The following is a 17,725-nucleotide window of genomic DNA, read 5'->3' on the forward strand; positions in this document are numbered from 1 at the left end:
CTGACTGAGCGAGGCACACCAGAGGAAATTATTACAATCAGTTTTTTTGCTGTGTGACTCGTTCGGCTTTGCTCTGTCTTGCTGGTGATTGGGGATCCTAAGCTGCTTTTTGTAATTCCACCATTTTCAAAAGCATTTCAGTTCACTCTCAAGCTGTAGATCTTAAATCAGGTCCCTTTTGCTCCCACATCTGCAGTGTGCTGCTCTCCAATAAGGCGATTATCATGTGAGGAGGGGAAAATCACTAGAAATAAACAGTAAGAAGCTGTAGGGCAAACGATATTGGATGTTTTTTCTTCACATTGTCTGAGTTCTTTCCCATTGGGAAATTCCCTGAAAGAAATGGAACATATGGCAGTAATAGTTCAGTGGGGTTAAACCCTTAGCTCTGCAATATGCTAAGTTAACTTCAGATGTCTGCTGCATCACTGGCCTTTATTGTGAAACCTATAAGGAAAAAAGAAATCAGCAGCTATAAGAGCTGCTGCAGTACATAAAAGATCAGGACCTGTTATTGTCTGCAATTATTCATCTCAATGTGCACGTATCTGAAAAAGAGGAAACAAACGTCTCTTAAAACACATCTATAAAAAGGTTAGGCTCCTTCACTGTTCTCTAAGTTTGTCTATAAACAATAAATTCTGATGGCATAATCGGTCATATTACAGAAAAGGATATGCTCAGAGAGGCCGTTAAAGAGCCAATTAGGTTCTGTTTAAGTGACAACAGTTCAGTCAGTTGAATGAGTGGATTTATTCAGTTCAGTCTCTTTCTGTGAGTCATCAGCTTCCAGATCCAGTGCCACAGTCTCTTGTCGTGTTGTTTTCTGCAAAATCAAACGCAAAACTGATTTACTTGGGATCTCAAAAAAATAACTGTCTGCCTTCTGTAACTGTCTCGGCTCTTCTGTGTACATCAAGTTGAATTTCAATTTTGGACGTTGTAACTGTTGTTCTTGCACTGGTAAGACCTTGTTGTGTGTTCAAAAAGAGGTGTGGGAAGCTCAGATCAATAGCAATTTTAGAGAACAATATATTCTCAATTAATCTTGCATCTGTTAGGACATGGTTCCTTATGAATCAAAAGCTACAAGGACAATTTGGGCATCATTGATTCGATGGCTTTCTTCCTTGGCAGTCTCTTGGCAGGTATCTATAGAACAAGTCCCTAGTTCTGCTTCCAGACCAGCAGATCTTGTAGCAGCTGCACCTGGAAAGCCTCCAGCTTCTCACTTTTGATGATCTTTGGCAGACTGCCTCTCCCAGGAATTTTTCAGTCATGCTGGATTATCAAGCTCATCCATGTTATTTTGCCAAGTTCCCTTTCTTTGCTCATGTCTATGCTGTGGCATCTGCAGAGCTGCATCAGAAAAAAGTTTTCTGGACGTGAGGCTTTCTGATCTCAGCTATATATAATCCTGGATTCGGGGAGCACTTCTCTTTTTTTGGAAATGGTCAGACAAAATAAGAACAGTCTCTCTGAAGGCAGAGGAGATGACCTTCTTTGTGCAGACTGTGTCTCTGAAAATGCAGACATGCCGAATGAGTAGAGTGGTTCCCTCTCCCTTGGCTGTTTAATCCCACTGGGAATTGGTTGCCTGTGCCAGAAGATGGATGTTCATTCACAAATACACAATATTTCAAGTAGTGCCCAACAATGCTCTCTCTGAGCATGACAATTCCTGGTCTTCTGAACCTCATGCTTGCATTGGGCTGTTGGTTTGATCCCTGAAGCCATGTCTTCAAGATGATTGTTCCTCAGCACAGAGCCTGGCCAAGCATGAACTCTGAGCACAGCCCAGAAGTTGTGCTGACCTGTTAGACTGATCTGCAGCCTTTAGTGCAGTTGATGCTCACATGCTGCTGATCTGGTCTGGGACCTTTTGGAAGGGTCTTTTGCCTGGATAGATCCTTTGGGAGCTTTGAGAGTACCTGCCTGCATTTACAAAGTTGGCATCAAGTCTCACAAGCTCTTTCTGCCAGATCCATCATCTCTGCCAGCCCTCAGGGAACATATGACAAGACTCCAGGGTGATGGTGCCATCTATTTCTGCATGGCCTGTCTTCCCTTCAGTGTGGAACATCCCTTTGCCTGAGTGTTCCTGTGTTTGGAGATGCTCACAGTTGGGATAATCAGCAGCATGTGTTGGTGTTCCAGATCAGATTTTGGCTGTGGTGCAGAGGGAGGTGTGTTTAGGCATTGGCTAATACCCAGCCACTGCCCTGTTTCCATCATCTGTGACAGTGGACACTCACCTCAGGACCAGGCATGGCCTGAGGGACATGTTGCTGTGGAGAGGATGGCACTGGAAATGTCACAGCCAGGATGGCAGTGCCCACCTGTCATAGTTGAATCCCATCCAGCAGCTAAGTACCAGGCAGTTGCTTGCTCACTCCCACCCCATGGCAAGGAAGAGAATCGTGGGGAAAAAAGTAAATCTCGTGGGTTGAGATAAGAACAGCTTAATAATTGAAACAAGATAAAATATAATAATACTATTAATAATCCTAATGATAATATCAAGAATAATTGTAATGAAAAGAAGGGAGAGAGGAACTGCTTTTCATCAGGAACTGTAGTGATAGGACAAGGAGGAATGGGTTCAAACTGAAAGGGGAGAAATTTAGGTTAGATACATGGAAGAAATTCTTTACTGTGAGGGTTGTGCAGCACTAGAACAGGATGCCCAGAGAGGCTGTGGATGCCTCATCCCTGGCAGTGTTCAAGGCCAGGCAGTGAGCAACCCAGTCTTGTGGGAAGTGTGCAGGACAGGAGGGTTGGAATGAGATAATCTTTAACATTCCTTCCAACCCAAACCTTTCCACGATTCTCTGAGTAAAACCCAAGAGAAACCAGTGCCTCAATGCAGTTGCTCACCACCCACTGACCAATGCCCATCCAGTCCCTGAGCAGCAGTTGGTGTCTCCCAGCCAGTTCCCCCCTGTTCATACTCTGGGCATGAGGTTCTGTGCTGTGGAATATCCCTTTGCCCACTTCCCCCAGCTCCTTGTGCACCTGCTCACTGTCAGAGCACAGGAAACTGGAAAGTCCTTGATTTAGAGCAAGCACTGCTTGGCACCAACTAAACCATTGGTGTGCCATCAACATTATTCTTGTACTAAATCCAAAACAGTGCTGCACCAGCTACTAGGAATAAAAATAACTTAATCCCAGGACACCAGCTCACACCAGTGACCATTGGAGTGAAGCAGAGCCGTGTGGGAGTTTGCTGCAGTGCCCTGCTGTCTCCATGAGCTCTGCTGCTGCCAAGGGACCCAGTGCCTCCGTCTCCCTGAGGAGAATGCACGAGTGAGTTGGTTCTGGAGGAGGCTTCATGGCTCTGCTGAGCTCACTTGCTGAAAATCAGATTGATCTGAATCCAGGCTCCTCACAGCCCAGTAAAAGCCCTTTTTCCTACAGAGACCTCTCTCCCTGTGTCAGGAACTGCATATCCTGGCAAGAGCCCCGTTGTGTCTTGTTGTTCATCTTCACTTCCAGCAGGTTTGTTCTAATGAGCTGAAAGAGCAAAGCTGAAACAGATTCTGAACTGAAGTCAGAGACTAATAAAGTAGGGTGTGATATTAATTTCAGCAGCAGCCTTGGCAAGAGCCAAACATGGTAATTCCAACATCTAATTGGCTTTTAAAAATAAATTAGTCTGGTTTTCATCTGCATATTTCCCATGCAGGATGTGTGCTGTTTGGCTGTGCCCTATTGTTAGATGGTCCCAACTGCTGTTGAGCAGTAAAATTACCCAGACCTTTTGACTTTGCAGTCTGCACTGTTAGGGGTGGAGACATTCTGCTGTAGCCTTTTCTTCCCTGAGTCAGTAGAAGCTGATTTCTGTGGTTTATCATGTGGATTTGAGGGAGCAGGATGTGGGATGCTGGCTACTGGCTTCCATTTATGGGCTTTTAGAAATGAGTGGAGCTGTATCTGTTTCTGCTGGCAGAGTCAGGTTCTCTTAAGTATGTGCAAAAGCATTTTTAAAATGGGAATTTGATTTCCTGCTGTCTGGTGAAACCAAGCAGGTTACGAAAACAAGGAAGAATAATAGTGGCTGCCTTCCACTAAATGTGTGGAAGACTTTGGAAACCTGTCTATTTCTTCATCTGTGTACAATGCTGACAGTGAAATTGCTCATAAGAGAGCATCATAAATTAAAGTGCAGAGCCTGACACACAGGAAGAGAATTTGGGTTCCTTCTGGCCGTTATGCCTTGAATTGACAGCAGAGGAGGAGGGGTGCTCTCCTGGCTGGCACTGAGCAGAGGTGTGCAGTGCCTACCTCACCTCCACTATAATAATTAGTTTCCCTTGGAAGATATGTGTATTGGAGATGACCTTGTAACTAAGAGTATTGGCTGCAGTTTGGGAATATTTTAATTGATTAAGATTATTTTTGGACTAGTGATCTTATTAGAAAGGCAGTTGGTTGAGAGGCCCCTTGAGTTCCTATTATCCTTGTAGATAGATGAGCATTAAAAGGTTGGGTCAGGAGGAGCAAGCCCTGTTGTCTTCTCTGAATTTTCTTGGCCCCTTCTGTTTCTACCATCCTCGCCTGCATTTATGCAGAGCACTCTGGGGCCTGTGGGGCTCTCTCCCAGCAGAGGTACAAACAGCCATAAATCCTAATTAAAAGGTATGTTTTATTTTCTGAGTTTAAAACTAAAAAAGATTTAAGAATTCTTGGAATTGAGATGTGTGTATATATTTTGGCCCATCAGGATTAATTGGATTTGCTTCAGCGGTTCACTGTACCGTGGCTGTTCAGTAGAACGCTGCTGAGCAATTTAAACATCTTTCTCGAATGCATGAGGTTCCTACAACAATGTGTCCTGCAATAATTTTGCTCCTGCCACTGATGTAAATGTTGAGATTGTTCAGAGCCAGCACAGGGAACCGAGGCACGTACTTGGCTGTGCAGTGGATCCGGGCAGCACATCCAGCGCTCTGCTCCCCTCAGAAGCCCTGGAGGTGTTGGAGCCCCACGTTGTGCCCTGGTGTGTGTTGTGAGTGTGTCTCTGTGCACAGGGCAGGCACTCCCAGCCTGCCATGGAAAGTTTGGTGTGCTCATAAATCACATCCGTGCCCTGGAAGAGAGCTGCAGATGAGAGTGTCAGGGTTGACCTTCCAGCAAGTGCGGGAGTGATGAGGGGAAGATTGATGCCTAGAGAGAAGAGCTGGGGATTTACAGAGCCTGTTAGGATTAAATTGCCCCTGCTTTAAGCTGGGCTGGGTTTAGCATTGTTAGGCAGGGTTTTGGGGGAGGGCAGGAGAGCTATTGCTGAACCTCCTCCAGCATATAATCCTAGTGCAATCCTGGTGTGATCCCACGGGCTGTTCCCCATCCCCTCAGGTGGGAGCAGCCCATGAGGTCAGCATGGGGCTGCTGCTGCAGACCAAGGCAGGGCAGGTTGAGGTGGGAGATCCCATGGTTTATGGAAAACTGTGGGGAGGGGCACTATGCCAGTGCCCTGGAAAAGAGAGGATTTCACCTCCTGAGCAGGAGCTTGGGATCCATCTCTTAGGAAGAGAAACTCTGGGTGTGAAGCAGCCTTTTGGAGACACAGTGGCAGCTCTTGGAAAGGGGGTACCTAAACCAGTCTGTGTGGGGAAGAGAAGGAATCACTCACAGGAAAAAACCCTTAGGCACAAGCATGAGTGTGTGTGGGCTTGCCAAGCATGATTGCTGCTGTGTTGTGAGGTGATTCTTAAGTCAGTGGAAGTGAGGAATGGTGTAGGTATTAGGGCATGTAAGAGCTGTAATGTATTAAGGTTTCAGGAAACCACCTAATAGTATGTCTTGCAAAATCTTAGTTAGATAAATAATTTAATTTGGTCTAGATAGCAACATTCCTGGATTGAAATGCTGCTAAAAGACTGTCAGTAAGAGCTGCTGATGAACAAAAGAGAGGCTCATCTGGGGGAGATGTAAAGCTGAGGCCAAGAGGATCAATATTAGGTCTGTGTGTCTTTTAACATCCTCATTAATGATCTGTAAGAGGGAGCAAGTGGTGTATATAGATTAATAAAATCTACAGATAACACTAAAGCCAGAGATGTCTTCAACAAAACTCAGCACACAGATGCAGTCTGAAAGACTTCACAGGTTCAGAAACATGGGCAAAGGACAAAAGAAATGGATGACACTCAAAAATAATCACTATATCTGTTTGTGTTAAAGTAGCCCAAGCCATGTGCCCCCCTGAACCCTTCTCTTGGCACAGGAGGTGGAATGAGGCACAAGCATGTGGCCCATGTGTCTCCTGGGCAGCAAAACTCAATGTAGCTACAGAGGGAGCAGTGCAAAGCCCATCCTGGCCAAGCGTGGGTCTCTGCCTGAAACACTGGATTTGATTCTAATCCTACCTGATTTAGAGAGACAAATTGGAAGGGGTCCAGTGCCAGCCTTGGGTAATGTGTGTGCCCTTGCCTAAGCCGTTAGGACAGCAACTTGCAGAAATTTGTGTCATTTAAGCCTGTGCCCATTTGTGCTGCAATCCTTGTGCTTAAAGCAGCACACATTTAAGTTGTTCGTGGGAGTATTGTTCCAGGGAGCCTCGAGACAACAAGTTTCTCAAGTATTCAAGTTTCAAAAAATGGAATACTTGTGGGCAATACTGGTCAAAGAAGCTGTGGATGCCCCTCAGAGTGTTCAAGGCCAGGTTGGATGGGACTCTGAGCACCCTGAACTTGTGGAAGGTGCCCTTGCCCAAGGCAGAGTTGCAATGAGATGATCTAAGTCTCTTCCAGCTCAAACCATTCTTTGATTCTGTGAATACAATGAGAGAATAGCATGAGGAAGAAATACAGCTGGCCCTGCTGCCCTTGGGGTGCATTGGTGTGGGTCTCCAAAAATGGCCAGGAATTCTGGTTTGGATCACCTGAAATTGCCTGGGCATAGTACTAGAGGCTGCATGGCAGGAAACAGCCCTGGCTTGCAGGTGTGTGATGCTCAGTTATAAAAAGGTTCTGTTTTTCTCTTTTGAGTGCTTACAAATATCAATGTTTTAGCAAGGCCAAACAAATTCTCTCTAAAATCATGGGTAGCAGGTGCAGTGCATGGTGGTGACTGGCATGAAGTCTATTGTCTCTCCTACTTCTCTGTTTATGTCAGTCTGTAACTCTTTTTGCTCGTTATGCTTATCACACAGCTTTTAATAGTTACAGAATGTGTTTGAATTACGTTTGAAATTCAAATTTCACTCAAATAGACGCTTGTTCTTGAACCAGTGTTTGTGTCTGAGTAGTTGGGGGGAGGGGGCTGGTAGTATTTCTTACATATTGCATACACTCACCATGTTCTTTTCCATTGCAGCAGGAGTCAAAGGAAGAGAGTGGCTTGCAAAAGAAGAGAACAAAGCAGCTGGATGGAACAAAGTTTGCTGCTAAAAGAAAAATTGCACGTACGTCTCGACCGTGGGGCTGGGGAAGTTGTCTGGTGCTGAGCAGCTTCTGCTCTTTGTGTTAGAGATTATTTCCCTTGCAGAAAGGCTGTGACATGGCTGGGGATGCAGAAAAGACCCTTCACAGGGCTAAATTTTGCACTTCCAAAATAAGTGTGTGAGGGTGTTGGTACCTCACCACGTTCAAAGCTGTCTGAGGCTGATGTGAAAGCGCCGTCAGTCACAAACTGTGTTCCTGTCCAGGCCCCTCTGCTCCTGTCTGTCCCTGAAACATCACAGTGCTCTGACCCGACAGCTGCCGCTCAGGAAGGATCTGAGTCGCAGCTGACAGTTCTCTGAAATCATCAGCTCACAGTGTGGGGGCAGCCAGAGCACCAGCAGCGTTGGGCATCATAAGGAAGGGTGTTAAGGGATTTACTTGATGTAATTTTGCTGTTACATAAAGTGTTGGCGCACCCTTGTCACAGCGCTGTATGCAGTTCTGGCCTCTGCATAGCAAGGACACAGTGGTGCATCCAGAGAAGGGCAGCACAAGTCATGGAGGGGTAGAACAGCTGCCTGGTGAGGAGAGTCTGGAAAGCTTAGGGCTGCTTTGTTAGGAGAGAACAGTGGGATCAAAGTTCCCATCGGGAAGGTAATGCCTCAGCTGAGCACAGAGCTGTTGTTTACCAGCTCCTGGGGTGGAGCTGGTATCAGTGGAAATAGCAAAAAATAGATGGGTTTAAAATGGGTGAAGGACACTAATGCTTCACACAGCATGGGGTGAACTCCTGGATGTTTGTGTCACAGGAGGTTATGGAGAGATCAATATCAACAGCTTTAATAAGGGATTAAATGCATTCATGAACAATAAGTCTGTGAACAGATGCTAAAGGCTGGGATGTTCCTGCTCATATTCTGATGTACAGGCAGAAGGGCCCACTGAGCATGGCCACCATACCTCTGCTCCCTGTACAGCCCCACATGTTACAGAAGCCAGGCCCCAGAGGGTCCCCACTCGTGTTCCTGTGCTCTGCAGGCAGTGGTCCATCCAGCACATAAAATTCAGAACTTTTTAGAATGGGAGAGATGCTGCCTCCTGCAAAACCCAAAGCAATCACTGAACAAAATGGAGCACACCAGTGCTCCGCAAGCAACAGCAGTTGGGCTTGTCAGTCCTCACAGGGCTTGTGTGAATTAAATTGTTTTTAATAGAGGCCTAAGGCCATAGCACAGAACAGCCCAGCTCTTTGTGGGAGCTGCAACCCACTGTGCGTGTCAGTGTTGAGCAAGTAAGATAGCAAAGTCAGAGATGGAAAAAGAGTTCTTTTTCTCGTTCTTCTTTTTCTCCCAAAGGAAACAGAGCACCAAATTAAAGCTGAAACCCCCCCTTGGAGATGCCACTAAAATGTGACCAAGCATATGGTGCTAAGAGCAGGGATCTGCTGAAGTTGGATGTCCTCGTTGCATCATTGAACATGTAGGGTTTCAGGAGCTGGTGCTGTGCAAAAGGTGTTCAGTGTGCTCCAGAAAATCCACAGGAGACAGGGCCAGCTCTCCAGACATTGTGTAACAGAGGAGCTCTGATGTGTTTCTAGATGTTGAAATTATTAATAATAGTTTTTCTTTTCCTGGGGCACAAGCTGCCTTTTTTGTTGCTTAGTGTGCTCGTCTGAGTTTGGGGGCGCCTGGTGCCGCACGGTCGGAGAGCAGGGGCTTATTTAAGCACGTGTGATGGTGGGGCTGTTCTCATTTGTGGGAAGCTATAATTAGACTTTTGGTGTTTGCTTTTAGGCAAATTAAGATTTGAAGTAGTAATTATTTTTCCCAGTGTCTTTAAATAAATTCTTTGAATTGCGATGCAAATTGGTCTTTTGTAAAGATTGGGTGCTTCTGGGTAGAGCAAGTTCTTTCTCCTCAAAACTGGAAAATTTCGGATATTGGCAGGCACTCGTTATAAAGCGTATCCTCCCTTTTTTGCTTTGTTGTGGTTTTATTCATTTTAACCTAGAGCCATAACTAAAATATATCTGTGACGTTTCATCCTGACAGGATAAATGGAAATACAAAACCTAAAGAAGTCTCTCTCTTTTTCCAGAGGAAGTCAGTGCTTTAAAGCACATTTGAATGTTTTTACTGTAATTGCACTTCGGATATGTAAAAATACTGAGATCCCGAATTTCTATTATTTTTGAGTAAATCTCTTATTAGTAAGTGTTATAACTACAACTAGTGGGGTTTTGCATCTAATTCACTTTGCAAATGTCAAAATGGAACATAAATCGCTTTGCAAATTGCCGTATTAGCATTTAAAAAGGCTCTGAAATGGTTTAATTTGTTTAGGGCTGCTGTATCTTAAAAACAGTTTCTCTCTGACCCCTCCTTCCCATCTGCGGATCTCTTGGATGCCCTGGTCCCCAGAGAGGCACTGGGATTTCCCGCGGTGTTGGGATGGACCTGTGATGAGAAGATTTTGGAGTGTGAGATTCCCAATGCCGGTGCTTCCCCCGGGAATGGGCTCCTGCAAGGCAGGCGAGTGATGAGTGTGAGCTGAGCATCGCTCTAGATGGAGAGGGGTCGTTTCTCCTGGGATCTGTGGAGCCCCCACCACAAGCTCTGAGCTCTCTCCCCAGCTCTGTTTGCACACAGTGGTCGGGGGCTAACACAGCACTCCGGGTTTCTAATCATCATAAATTATGACGGCTGCAATCAGCATCAAGTTTAATAAAACACACGGTGCTGAGAAGTGATCAGTCCTGGAGCATGAAATACTGTCAGCTTCACTTAAAGCAGATCAGGTCTGCTGGAAGACATGAGCAGAGCTGCTCTTTGCTCTCCCCACAGTAATGCCAGGTGGATTTTAAACTCGAGTTTTCCCCATCTCCAGAGCACCTACTCAACTGGAACGGTGCACTAAGTGCATCTTGTTTGTCACTGGTTTCTTTGCCAGAGGCAGCATTTGTCTGGCACATTCCCTGTCCCCAGAGGGGAAATTGCTGTGCCAGGGAGGGAGAAGAAAACAAAATGTACAGCAGTAACTCGCCAAAAAATGTTTCTTTTTATTAAGCTTCATGGATGTTGATAGCCTGAACTGGCAAATGTTCAGGCCCCTGTTGAAGCACGTGGAAAGTCGTGTGTTGCAGGGTGCCGATCATGTGCACCAGTTTTCCTGCACATGTCTGAGTTTACAGGATCTAGCCTGATTGCTGCGATGGTTTAGGCAGGAAAACAAATCAGCATACACTTTCTGAATGCTTGGAAGGTGTTTAGTGTTATGGGAAAAGAAAAGACTGTATGTAGCACTAAGTGGTATGGTCTGGATGAGACGGTGGTGGTTGGTCAAAGGTTGGACTCAATCTCAGTGGTGTTTTCCAACCTAATTGACTCTGTGATATGCTGCTTAATGCTGCTGTTCTTGGGGCTGGGAGCTTTCTCCATACACTGGACTGTGCTTTCCATTAAAGAATGTTTGTTTTTTTTTTTGCCCTGGTCCCTCCTGGCTGTAACATCATTGAGTGACTTTGTCCAAGGACAAAAGATCCCCATGAGCCCTGAAAGCGCTGCAGTCTGCTTTCCCTTCAACCCCTTTCTTAATTTTCAAAGGAATTACCCCCCAACCCACCCCAAACCAACAATCTGAAGCTAAGTGCTATTGTAGTAGGACACATAAAGGAATCTGAAGGTAACCAGTCCAAAAATGCTTCAGAATCCTGCTTGGGTGGGGGAGCAGGCGGCTGCCATCATCCAGGAGCTGGGGGAAGGGCAGAGCTGTGCTCTGTGGATGCTCCTGCTTGCAGCAGTGCTGTCATGGACAGGCTGCAGTATGGCCAGAGCACGGCTGCTGCACTGCTGTGTTTGGGAGAGGATGGGATAGAAAATGGGAGCCTGCAACTTGTGAATGCAGCTTTATCCAGGGCAACGCCTGTCTCTGGAGCTGGCTGCAGTGAAGGCATGTTTTGTGCCTGGGCAGCCTCCCTGCTCAAATGGCATGTCTTAAAGATGTTGTAGCCGTCGGAGAGCGCGAGCCTTTGGTTCGTGCATGAGATGGCGCATGCAGGATTCTGCCTGGAGGAGGGAGCGGGTTCTGAAGGAAATCTGTCAATTTGTTTCGAGTGAGAAGATGTATTTTTTCAGCTCCTGAGAGTGCTGTTGAGTTGTTTTTCAAGCTGCACTCCATTCTGCAGGCATTGTATATTTTAAGCAGAGTGAAAGTGTTGGATTGAATCTCAGTAAATAAGTGTTTTCCAAAGTAACTAACTGCTTTGTTTCTACATAGCCAGTCTAGACTTTTGGTTTGATTGGAGTGAGGAATATTTCAGGAATAAATTTTCTGCTGAAATAGCAGTTAAAACTGTAGGAAACCTGTTTCCCATGCATGACTGACTTAGTGATGCAGTAGAGTGGTGATGTGAGCAGAAGGGGGTTGTATGCATGTGAAATATCCTCTATAATACCACCAAGCAAGTAACATTATCCTCCACAGAGCTTTCCACCTGAGGCTCGGGGTGAAAAAACATGTAGCTCTTTTTCTCTTGATAGGTCTCCTGTGGTGTTGCAGGTATCTGTGTCAGAAGACAGTGAGTTGTGCTGCTCAGTTAGTAAAAAAGTCTCTTAAAGATGTGTTGTTTACCCTGCTTTGCTGCTGAGCCTAGCCAATACAAAAATAAGCACACTTCAAAAATCTGTCCTTTTCCTCTCTCCTTGAACATGCATTCTGCAGCTGCAGTGTGTGTTGTTTGATGGCAAATAAAATGTCATGTTGCAGTTAATATACTCGGGGAATGGGAGCTTAGATTGCTGTAGAAACCTGAGGTGAAGTTCCTGACCTGAGTTACCTTTCTCATTTAGTGTTGCCTGCTCCAGTTTTGTTGACACCTTTTCAGGACAGCTGAGGTTTAGATGATTTTCTCTGCATTCCTCCTGGGAAGGTGGGGCTCTCACCCATTTCTTCCTACATGCTGGATATTCACTGAGTGTTTACATACACCTGCAGCTGTGACTTGACATTATCCTGTTTCTTCTGCTGTAGAGATGACTGAAGAGGAACAATTTGCACTGGCCCTGAAAATGAGTGAGCAAGAGGCTAGACAAGTGAACTGTCAGGAAGAGGAAGAGGAGGAGCTCTTGAGGAAGGCCATTGCTGAGAGCCTTAGTGTAAGTGCACTTCTGTGAAGAGGCTCACCAGCGTTCTTTAGCAACGTTGCTGTCTGTGCTTGCTTTACCATGCTGCAAAAGAAAGTTTTACTGGGGGACATAGATATTCCCAGCACAAACTGGAATGACAGCAGCTGCAGAGTAGTTGCTTTGTACTGTTCCTAGTGAGAGGAACATGAAGTCTAACCCCAGCTGTCCCTATTTTGGGGTACAGAGTTCTGATTTGGGATAGGGGGATCTGCAGTCCATGGCATGGCTGCCAATGTGCTGGGGGAGCCCTTGGTTGTGCTGTGCTGATAGAGAACACATCTGTAGGAGAGTGAACCTTTTGTTTTTCAGAGCTGTCAGCCCTCAGACTCGTCGACTGCATCTCCTCATCTGTCAGTGGAAGCACCAGATTCACAGGGCCAAAGCCAGCCTGCTGAGAAAGAAGGCTCTGAGCTCCTGGGAGGCCTGGCATTCTGCCCTGACACCCCTCCCTCTGACTGCAGCTCCCACTCACAGAGCTCCAGAGCTGATGGGAATGGACAGATGGATGTCGCCCGGAGCCCCTTGGTAGTGTTGAGGAGGTTGAGCCAGGAAATCGTTGAAAGCTCACTAGTATCCAGCATAATCGTGTCTCCGGGGAAGGGCCAGCCTGTGACAAGGTCAAGTGAAAAGTCTTCCTCACCAGCAAAAAGTGATTCGAGTAACATGTTACCCAGCACTCTGGGAGGGGACTTCATGTCTTTGAGTCCCACCTTTGGCAAGGTGGCTTCAGGAGGCTCCTGGCGACTCACACCTCGGAGACTGTTCAGCAGCCCCTCCAGCTCTTCTGAAGCAGCTGGCCACGAACCAAAAGAGCAGCTCCTGCCCTGCACTGGCCATTCTGCAGGAGAAGATGGTGCTGGGAGCTCAGCCACTCCACTCTGGAAGAGCAGGACCACAGAACAGTGTGCCAGCCCCAGGGGGAGTGGTGGAGGAGCAGGTACCAAACACAGCTCACAGCCTGGGCACACTGCCAAGGGCTGTGTTTCCACAGAACAAGCAGAGCAGAATGAGGGGTCTGGCAGTACCCCAGATCTTTGCATGCTGACTGTGGAGGAGAAGCACAAACAGGAGGAGGCAAGAAACACAGTGCACTATTACTGGGGCATCCCCTTCTGCCCCAAAGGGGTGGACCCCAACCAGTACACCAAAGTCATCTTGTGTCAGCTGGAGGTTTACCAGAAGAGCCTGAAGCAGGCTCAGAGGCAGCTGTTGCATAAGAAGGAGTTTGGTAACCCGGTTGTGCCCAGTCCTTCCTTGAGCCACAATGAGCTTGGGAAAGGAGAAGAGATAGGCAGGGAGAATGGGGTTGCTGATGGTACAGAAGATGGAGACACAGAGGGACAAGAGTCTGAAAACATCACCTGGCTCCACCCTTCAAAGAGGAGGGAGGCAGAGAGTCCAGGGCACAGCCTGGAAGAAGAGAAGAACTCCACATCTGATGATGAACCGACCACCAGCTACTGCCAGGTAAGAGCTTTGTCACTGAGCAGAGGTTGACCAGCCATGCCCTTCTGTCCTTTTTATGGTTCAGTCCCTTCTGCAAAGCAGGCACTGCTATTTAATGCCCCTCTTAAATTTAGGGACTTCCTCCCCCAGCCACACAGGTTACTGTGGGAAGGAGAGAATGTACAGGCTGACACCCAGCTCTCACAAGACAGGGGCCATTGAGCAGCCTGGCAGTCATCATTAATGCTCCAGAGAGCGACACATCCAACTGATCCTTCTCAGAAGGGTGCAGCCTGGCAGTGTGCCAAGGCAGAGGACACAGAGGTGATGCTGACCACCACCAGCTCTGGTTTGTAAACCTGTGGCTGTGTGGGGAGCTCTTGGTTTCTCTTTGCAGACAGGGATGTGGGTTTGTCCTTGCAGCACAGTCTTTCCTGTTTGTTCCTCCATGCTTATCTGCATCCATAAGTGCTTCACTTTTGGAAGCGCTCTTCTCCCTCGTGGCTGAGAGAGTCTCTGTGTGGTCACAGGCATCTTCTGCCTGCCCTGGTGATCTGTCACCACAGTGGTGCTCCCTGTCCTTGTCCTGGTGTTGGGCACCTTCTCTCAGGCTCGGGTGGGTTAGACACTAGGTGTCAGCCTCTGTCTCTGTCAGGGCTCTCCTGCTGGAGCGGAAGGCAGCTTTCTGTCACTGCTAAGTTTAAACAGATTGCTAGTCAGATGAAGTATTTATTACTGCTGTATTTTAGGTTTGTGTCAGCCTTTTCCAACCCTCATTTTTCATAATGACTTCACTCCCGGATCATTGTATAACTTTATCTTCTCTATGACTGAAGCCTTGGCTCTGTTGTTCCTGTTTTCAAGTGTATTTGATCATTTACCCTGGTGTTAGAAAGATACTTAACTTGTTTTGTGATATTTATATTCTGTCTTGTAATATTGAACACTTAGGAAAAACGTCATGTCTGCATTTTCTGGTTGCAGAAAAAGAGCAGAGCAGCCTGTGCTGAAATGTGACTTTTCATGACAGTGCTTTGGCTCGGGTTTAGCAGATGGAGATTTAAGCAAGCCTTAGAGGTGATCTGCAGAGGAAAGGAACTGACTTGTGCCCTTTTTCATTTCCTTAGGATAGATACAAAAGACCTGAGAGGTTCTTAAAGCAAACTGCACTTTTTTTCTGTAGCTTTTCCTCTGGAAATGAAGGTGTCATTATGCTGGAAGATTGGGGTGACTAGAGGTCTTTGGATGTGTACTCTAAAGCCCTTGGGAAGCTACAGCAGCTGGGAAGGGCATGAACTTTTAATCAGTACTGAAAATTGTGTGGTATTTTTTAAAATATTATCTGTTTAATGCTAATACCTAATTAATTCTTGGGGAGAAAAGAGGTTTTAGTGGTGCTGAGTGGTAACTTGTAACCTACTCCTCTTGACCATGGGAGCTGTCTCGGAGCCATAGCCAAGAGATGTAGCCTTTCTGATATTTTCAAGGTGAAAAAATAAAGGAGGGGGAGCAAATTTTACAATTTCAACCCTAGCCCAAAATTTACCAGTCTTTTATTTACACGAGAGAAAATATTTTCTAAATGCCTTTTCATCTGCTTTATCACACCCAGCATGAGAGGCAGCTCCTTTCTCTCGCCTCTCTGTGCAGTCGCACACTGAGGCCAGAGCAGGTGATTTACTTGCAAAATCAATATGTTTGATGTTTGCTTGTGCCTTGTCTCCATTTTTTTTTCCCTCTATCAAATACAATTCCACTGGCAGTGACAAAGGAGGGGCCCAGAGCTGTCATGTCTCCACCTTGCTGCATCTCTTGGAGACCCTTTGCCGCCTGTGCTGCCCTGGGGCTCCCCCAGTGCCACCAGGGCTGCTCTGCTGGTGGGGCTGGTGGGAGATCTTGGGCTGTGCTGAGTGTAGAAACCATCCTTGAGGACTCAAAACTGTCCTTGAAAAAGGACATGGCCTCATGCCACGTGTGAAATGAAGGTGCAAACGATGTGCTTGAGGAAGGCTGCCTGTACTCCTGCCCTGAAACCCTCACCTGCAATGGGCACAGACCTTCCACCCTGGCAGCAGTCAACTCCTTCCACTGCCTCCCACAGCCAGGGGTTGTTTGCACAGAGCAAATCCTGGTTGTCAGGAGATCTCACAGCCTCTGAACCTGCACTAACAAACTTCAGTGCTAATAGAATCAATTTTTTCAGAGCCTTTCAGATAAGGTTAGGGAACTCTTGGTGTTTAAAAGATTCAGGGGGAAAAGATCCAATTCTGGAGATTTAGAGTCTGGTGACCTGAATTAGTGCCATATTTTATAACAGATGTACATGGGAAAACAGAAACATGGATGAGTGTTCGTGACCAGGGCAGAGGCGTTGTTAAGAAATGCACAATTCAGGACAAAGACAAATAAAAATAAAAGAGGAGGTGTGGTATTTTATGTTAATGATGAGCTAGGCTGTAAAGAAGTAAAGAGAGTGTAGATAAAAATGGGATGTTTGGGGGTTGGAGTCATGTTAGGGAAATTTGACAGGAGAGGCCTTGATTTGGAACTTGCTGGGGAAGTATATCCAGGAGTGGAGCTGATCGAAGTTGAAACCTTTTGGTAGAAATCAAGCTCACAGCATTTGATAGACTCAAGGAAGGGGGAGGAAAACTCCTTGGGTTTCTTTGAGACCTAGCATGAGAAATTGTAGGCCTGACTGCAAGGACTGCTAATAAACCGTTGTAATTCCACCTGATTAGAGGATGGCAAGTGTAGCGTGTACACTGCAGAAGAAGAAAGGGATCTGGGTAATGACTGGCATGTTAGCCTGACCTCAGCAGTGCATGAGGCTTTTGAACAAATTTTAAAGGAAAGAATAAGTGGAGTCGTAGAGTTAAATGAAAAACGGGATAAAATGCACACAGATTTTCCAGCTGTAGATTGTGCAGGTTAATCTGTTCCCCTCCTTAGATGGGACAGCTGATTTCCCAGGCAAGAAAAATGCAACAGATTTTATCTCTAGGAAGTTTCAGAGAAGTGCTTCTCATGGTCAGGCATCAGCTGTACCAGTTGATCGGGTCATTCTGGCTCAGGAAAATCAATTTTAAAGTGGAGTAGGTGAGGGCTGCTAGGGTACTTGGGGGAGTGTAGGGGACACTAAAAACTTTGGGTTGTTTCAAGCTCAGCACAGGTAGAGGTGGAGAAAAGCTATGGTTGCTGCTTACAAATACATTGAGGTGGATGCTGAGAACAGGCAGAGAGCATGGAAGATGATGGCAATGTTGGGAGGAGTGGATGGGCACGGACTGTCCAGGAACATGTCTAGGCAGCAAGGTAACAAAAAGTACTGCCAGGCTTTATTGCATTGCCAAAAGCAGGGATGGAGAGAAAAAGCTGACTCGTTCCGGATGGATACTGAGCCGTTTTCACATAAAAATATACAGCAGACTGGCTGCAATGTCATGGACAGAACCCAATGACCCAGCAGACCCCAGTCAGCTGTGCACATTGTTTTATGTAACACCAGAATTTCCCTTTCCAGCCCTCCCAGGTACTGCTTGCAGAGGATGTGCCTGAAGATGGGGAACCCATGCAAATTGTGCAAAGGTGAGTAGGGTGATCAGAGTGTGGGGCTCACAGGTTCTCTCTAGTGATATGGGCTCTTCCACTCTCCCTGGAGTATTTTGGGGTGCAGTCCCCCCACAGCTTGATGGAAAGGCTGGCTGC

General features: G+C 46.5%; 1 protein-coding gene across 5 annotated transcripts in view; it reads left to right on the forward strand.

The window, feature by feature from the left end:
- Positions 1 to 17,725, forward strand: part of UIMC1 (ubiquitin interaction motif containing 1) — a 39,729-nt gene that overhangs the window by 5,352 nt on the left and 16,652 nt on the right. For 4 of the 5 annotated variants that reach the window (XM_066560201.1, XM_066560203.1, XM_066560204.1 and 1 more), the window contains exons 3-6: positions 7,321 to 7,408; positions 12,417 to 12,541; positions 12,881 to 14,038; positions 17,541 to 17,605. In XM_066560201.1, the coding sequence (XP_066416298.1) occupies positions 7,321 to 7,408; positions 12,417 to 12,541; positions 12,881 to 14,038; positions 17,541 to 17,605 (1,436 nt within the window). The remainder of the gene's footprint in view (positions 1 to 7,320; positions 7,409 to 12,416; positions 12,542 to 12,880; positions 14,039 to 17,540; positions 17,606 to 17,725) is intronic. The other variant, XM_066560202.1, reaches the window with a different exon arrangement.

Source organism: Molothrus aeneus, chromosome 15 (assembly GCF_037042795.1).
Source record: "Molothrus aeneus isolate 106 chromosome 15, BPBGC_Maene_1.0, whole genome shotgun sequence".
In the NCBI taxonomy this organism is placed as follows: Eukaryota; Metazoa; Chordata; class Aves; order Passeriformes; family Icteridae; genus Molothrus; species Molothrus aeneus.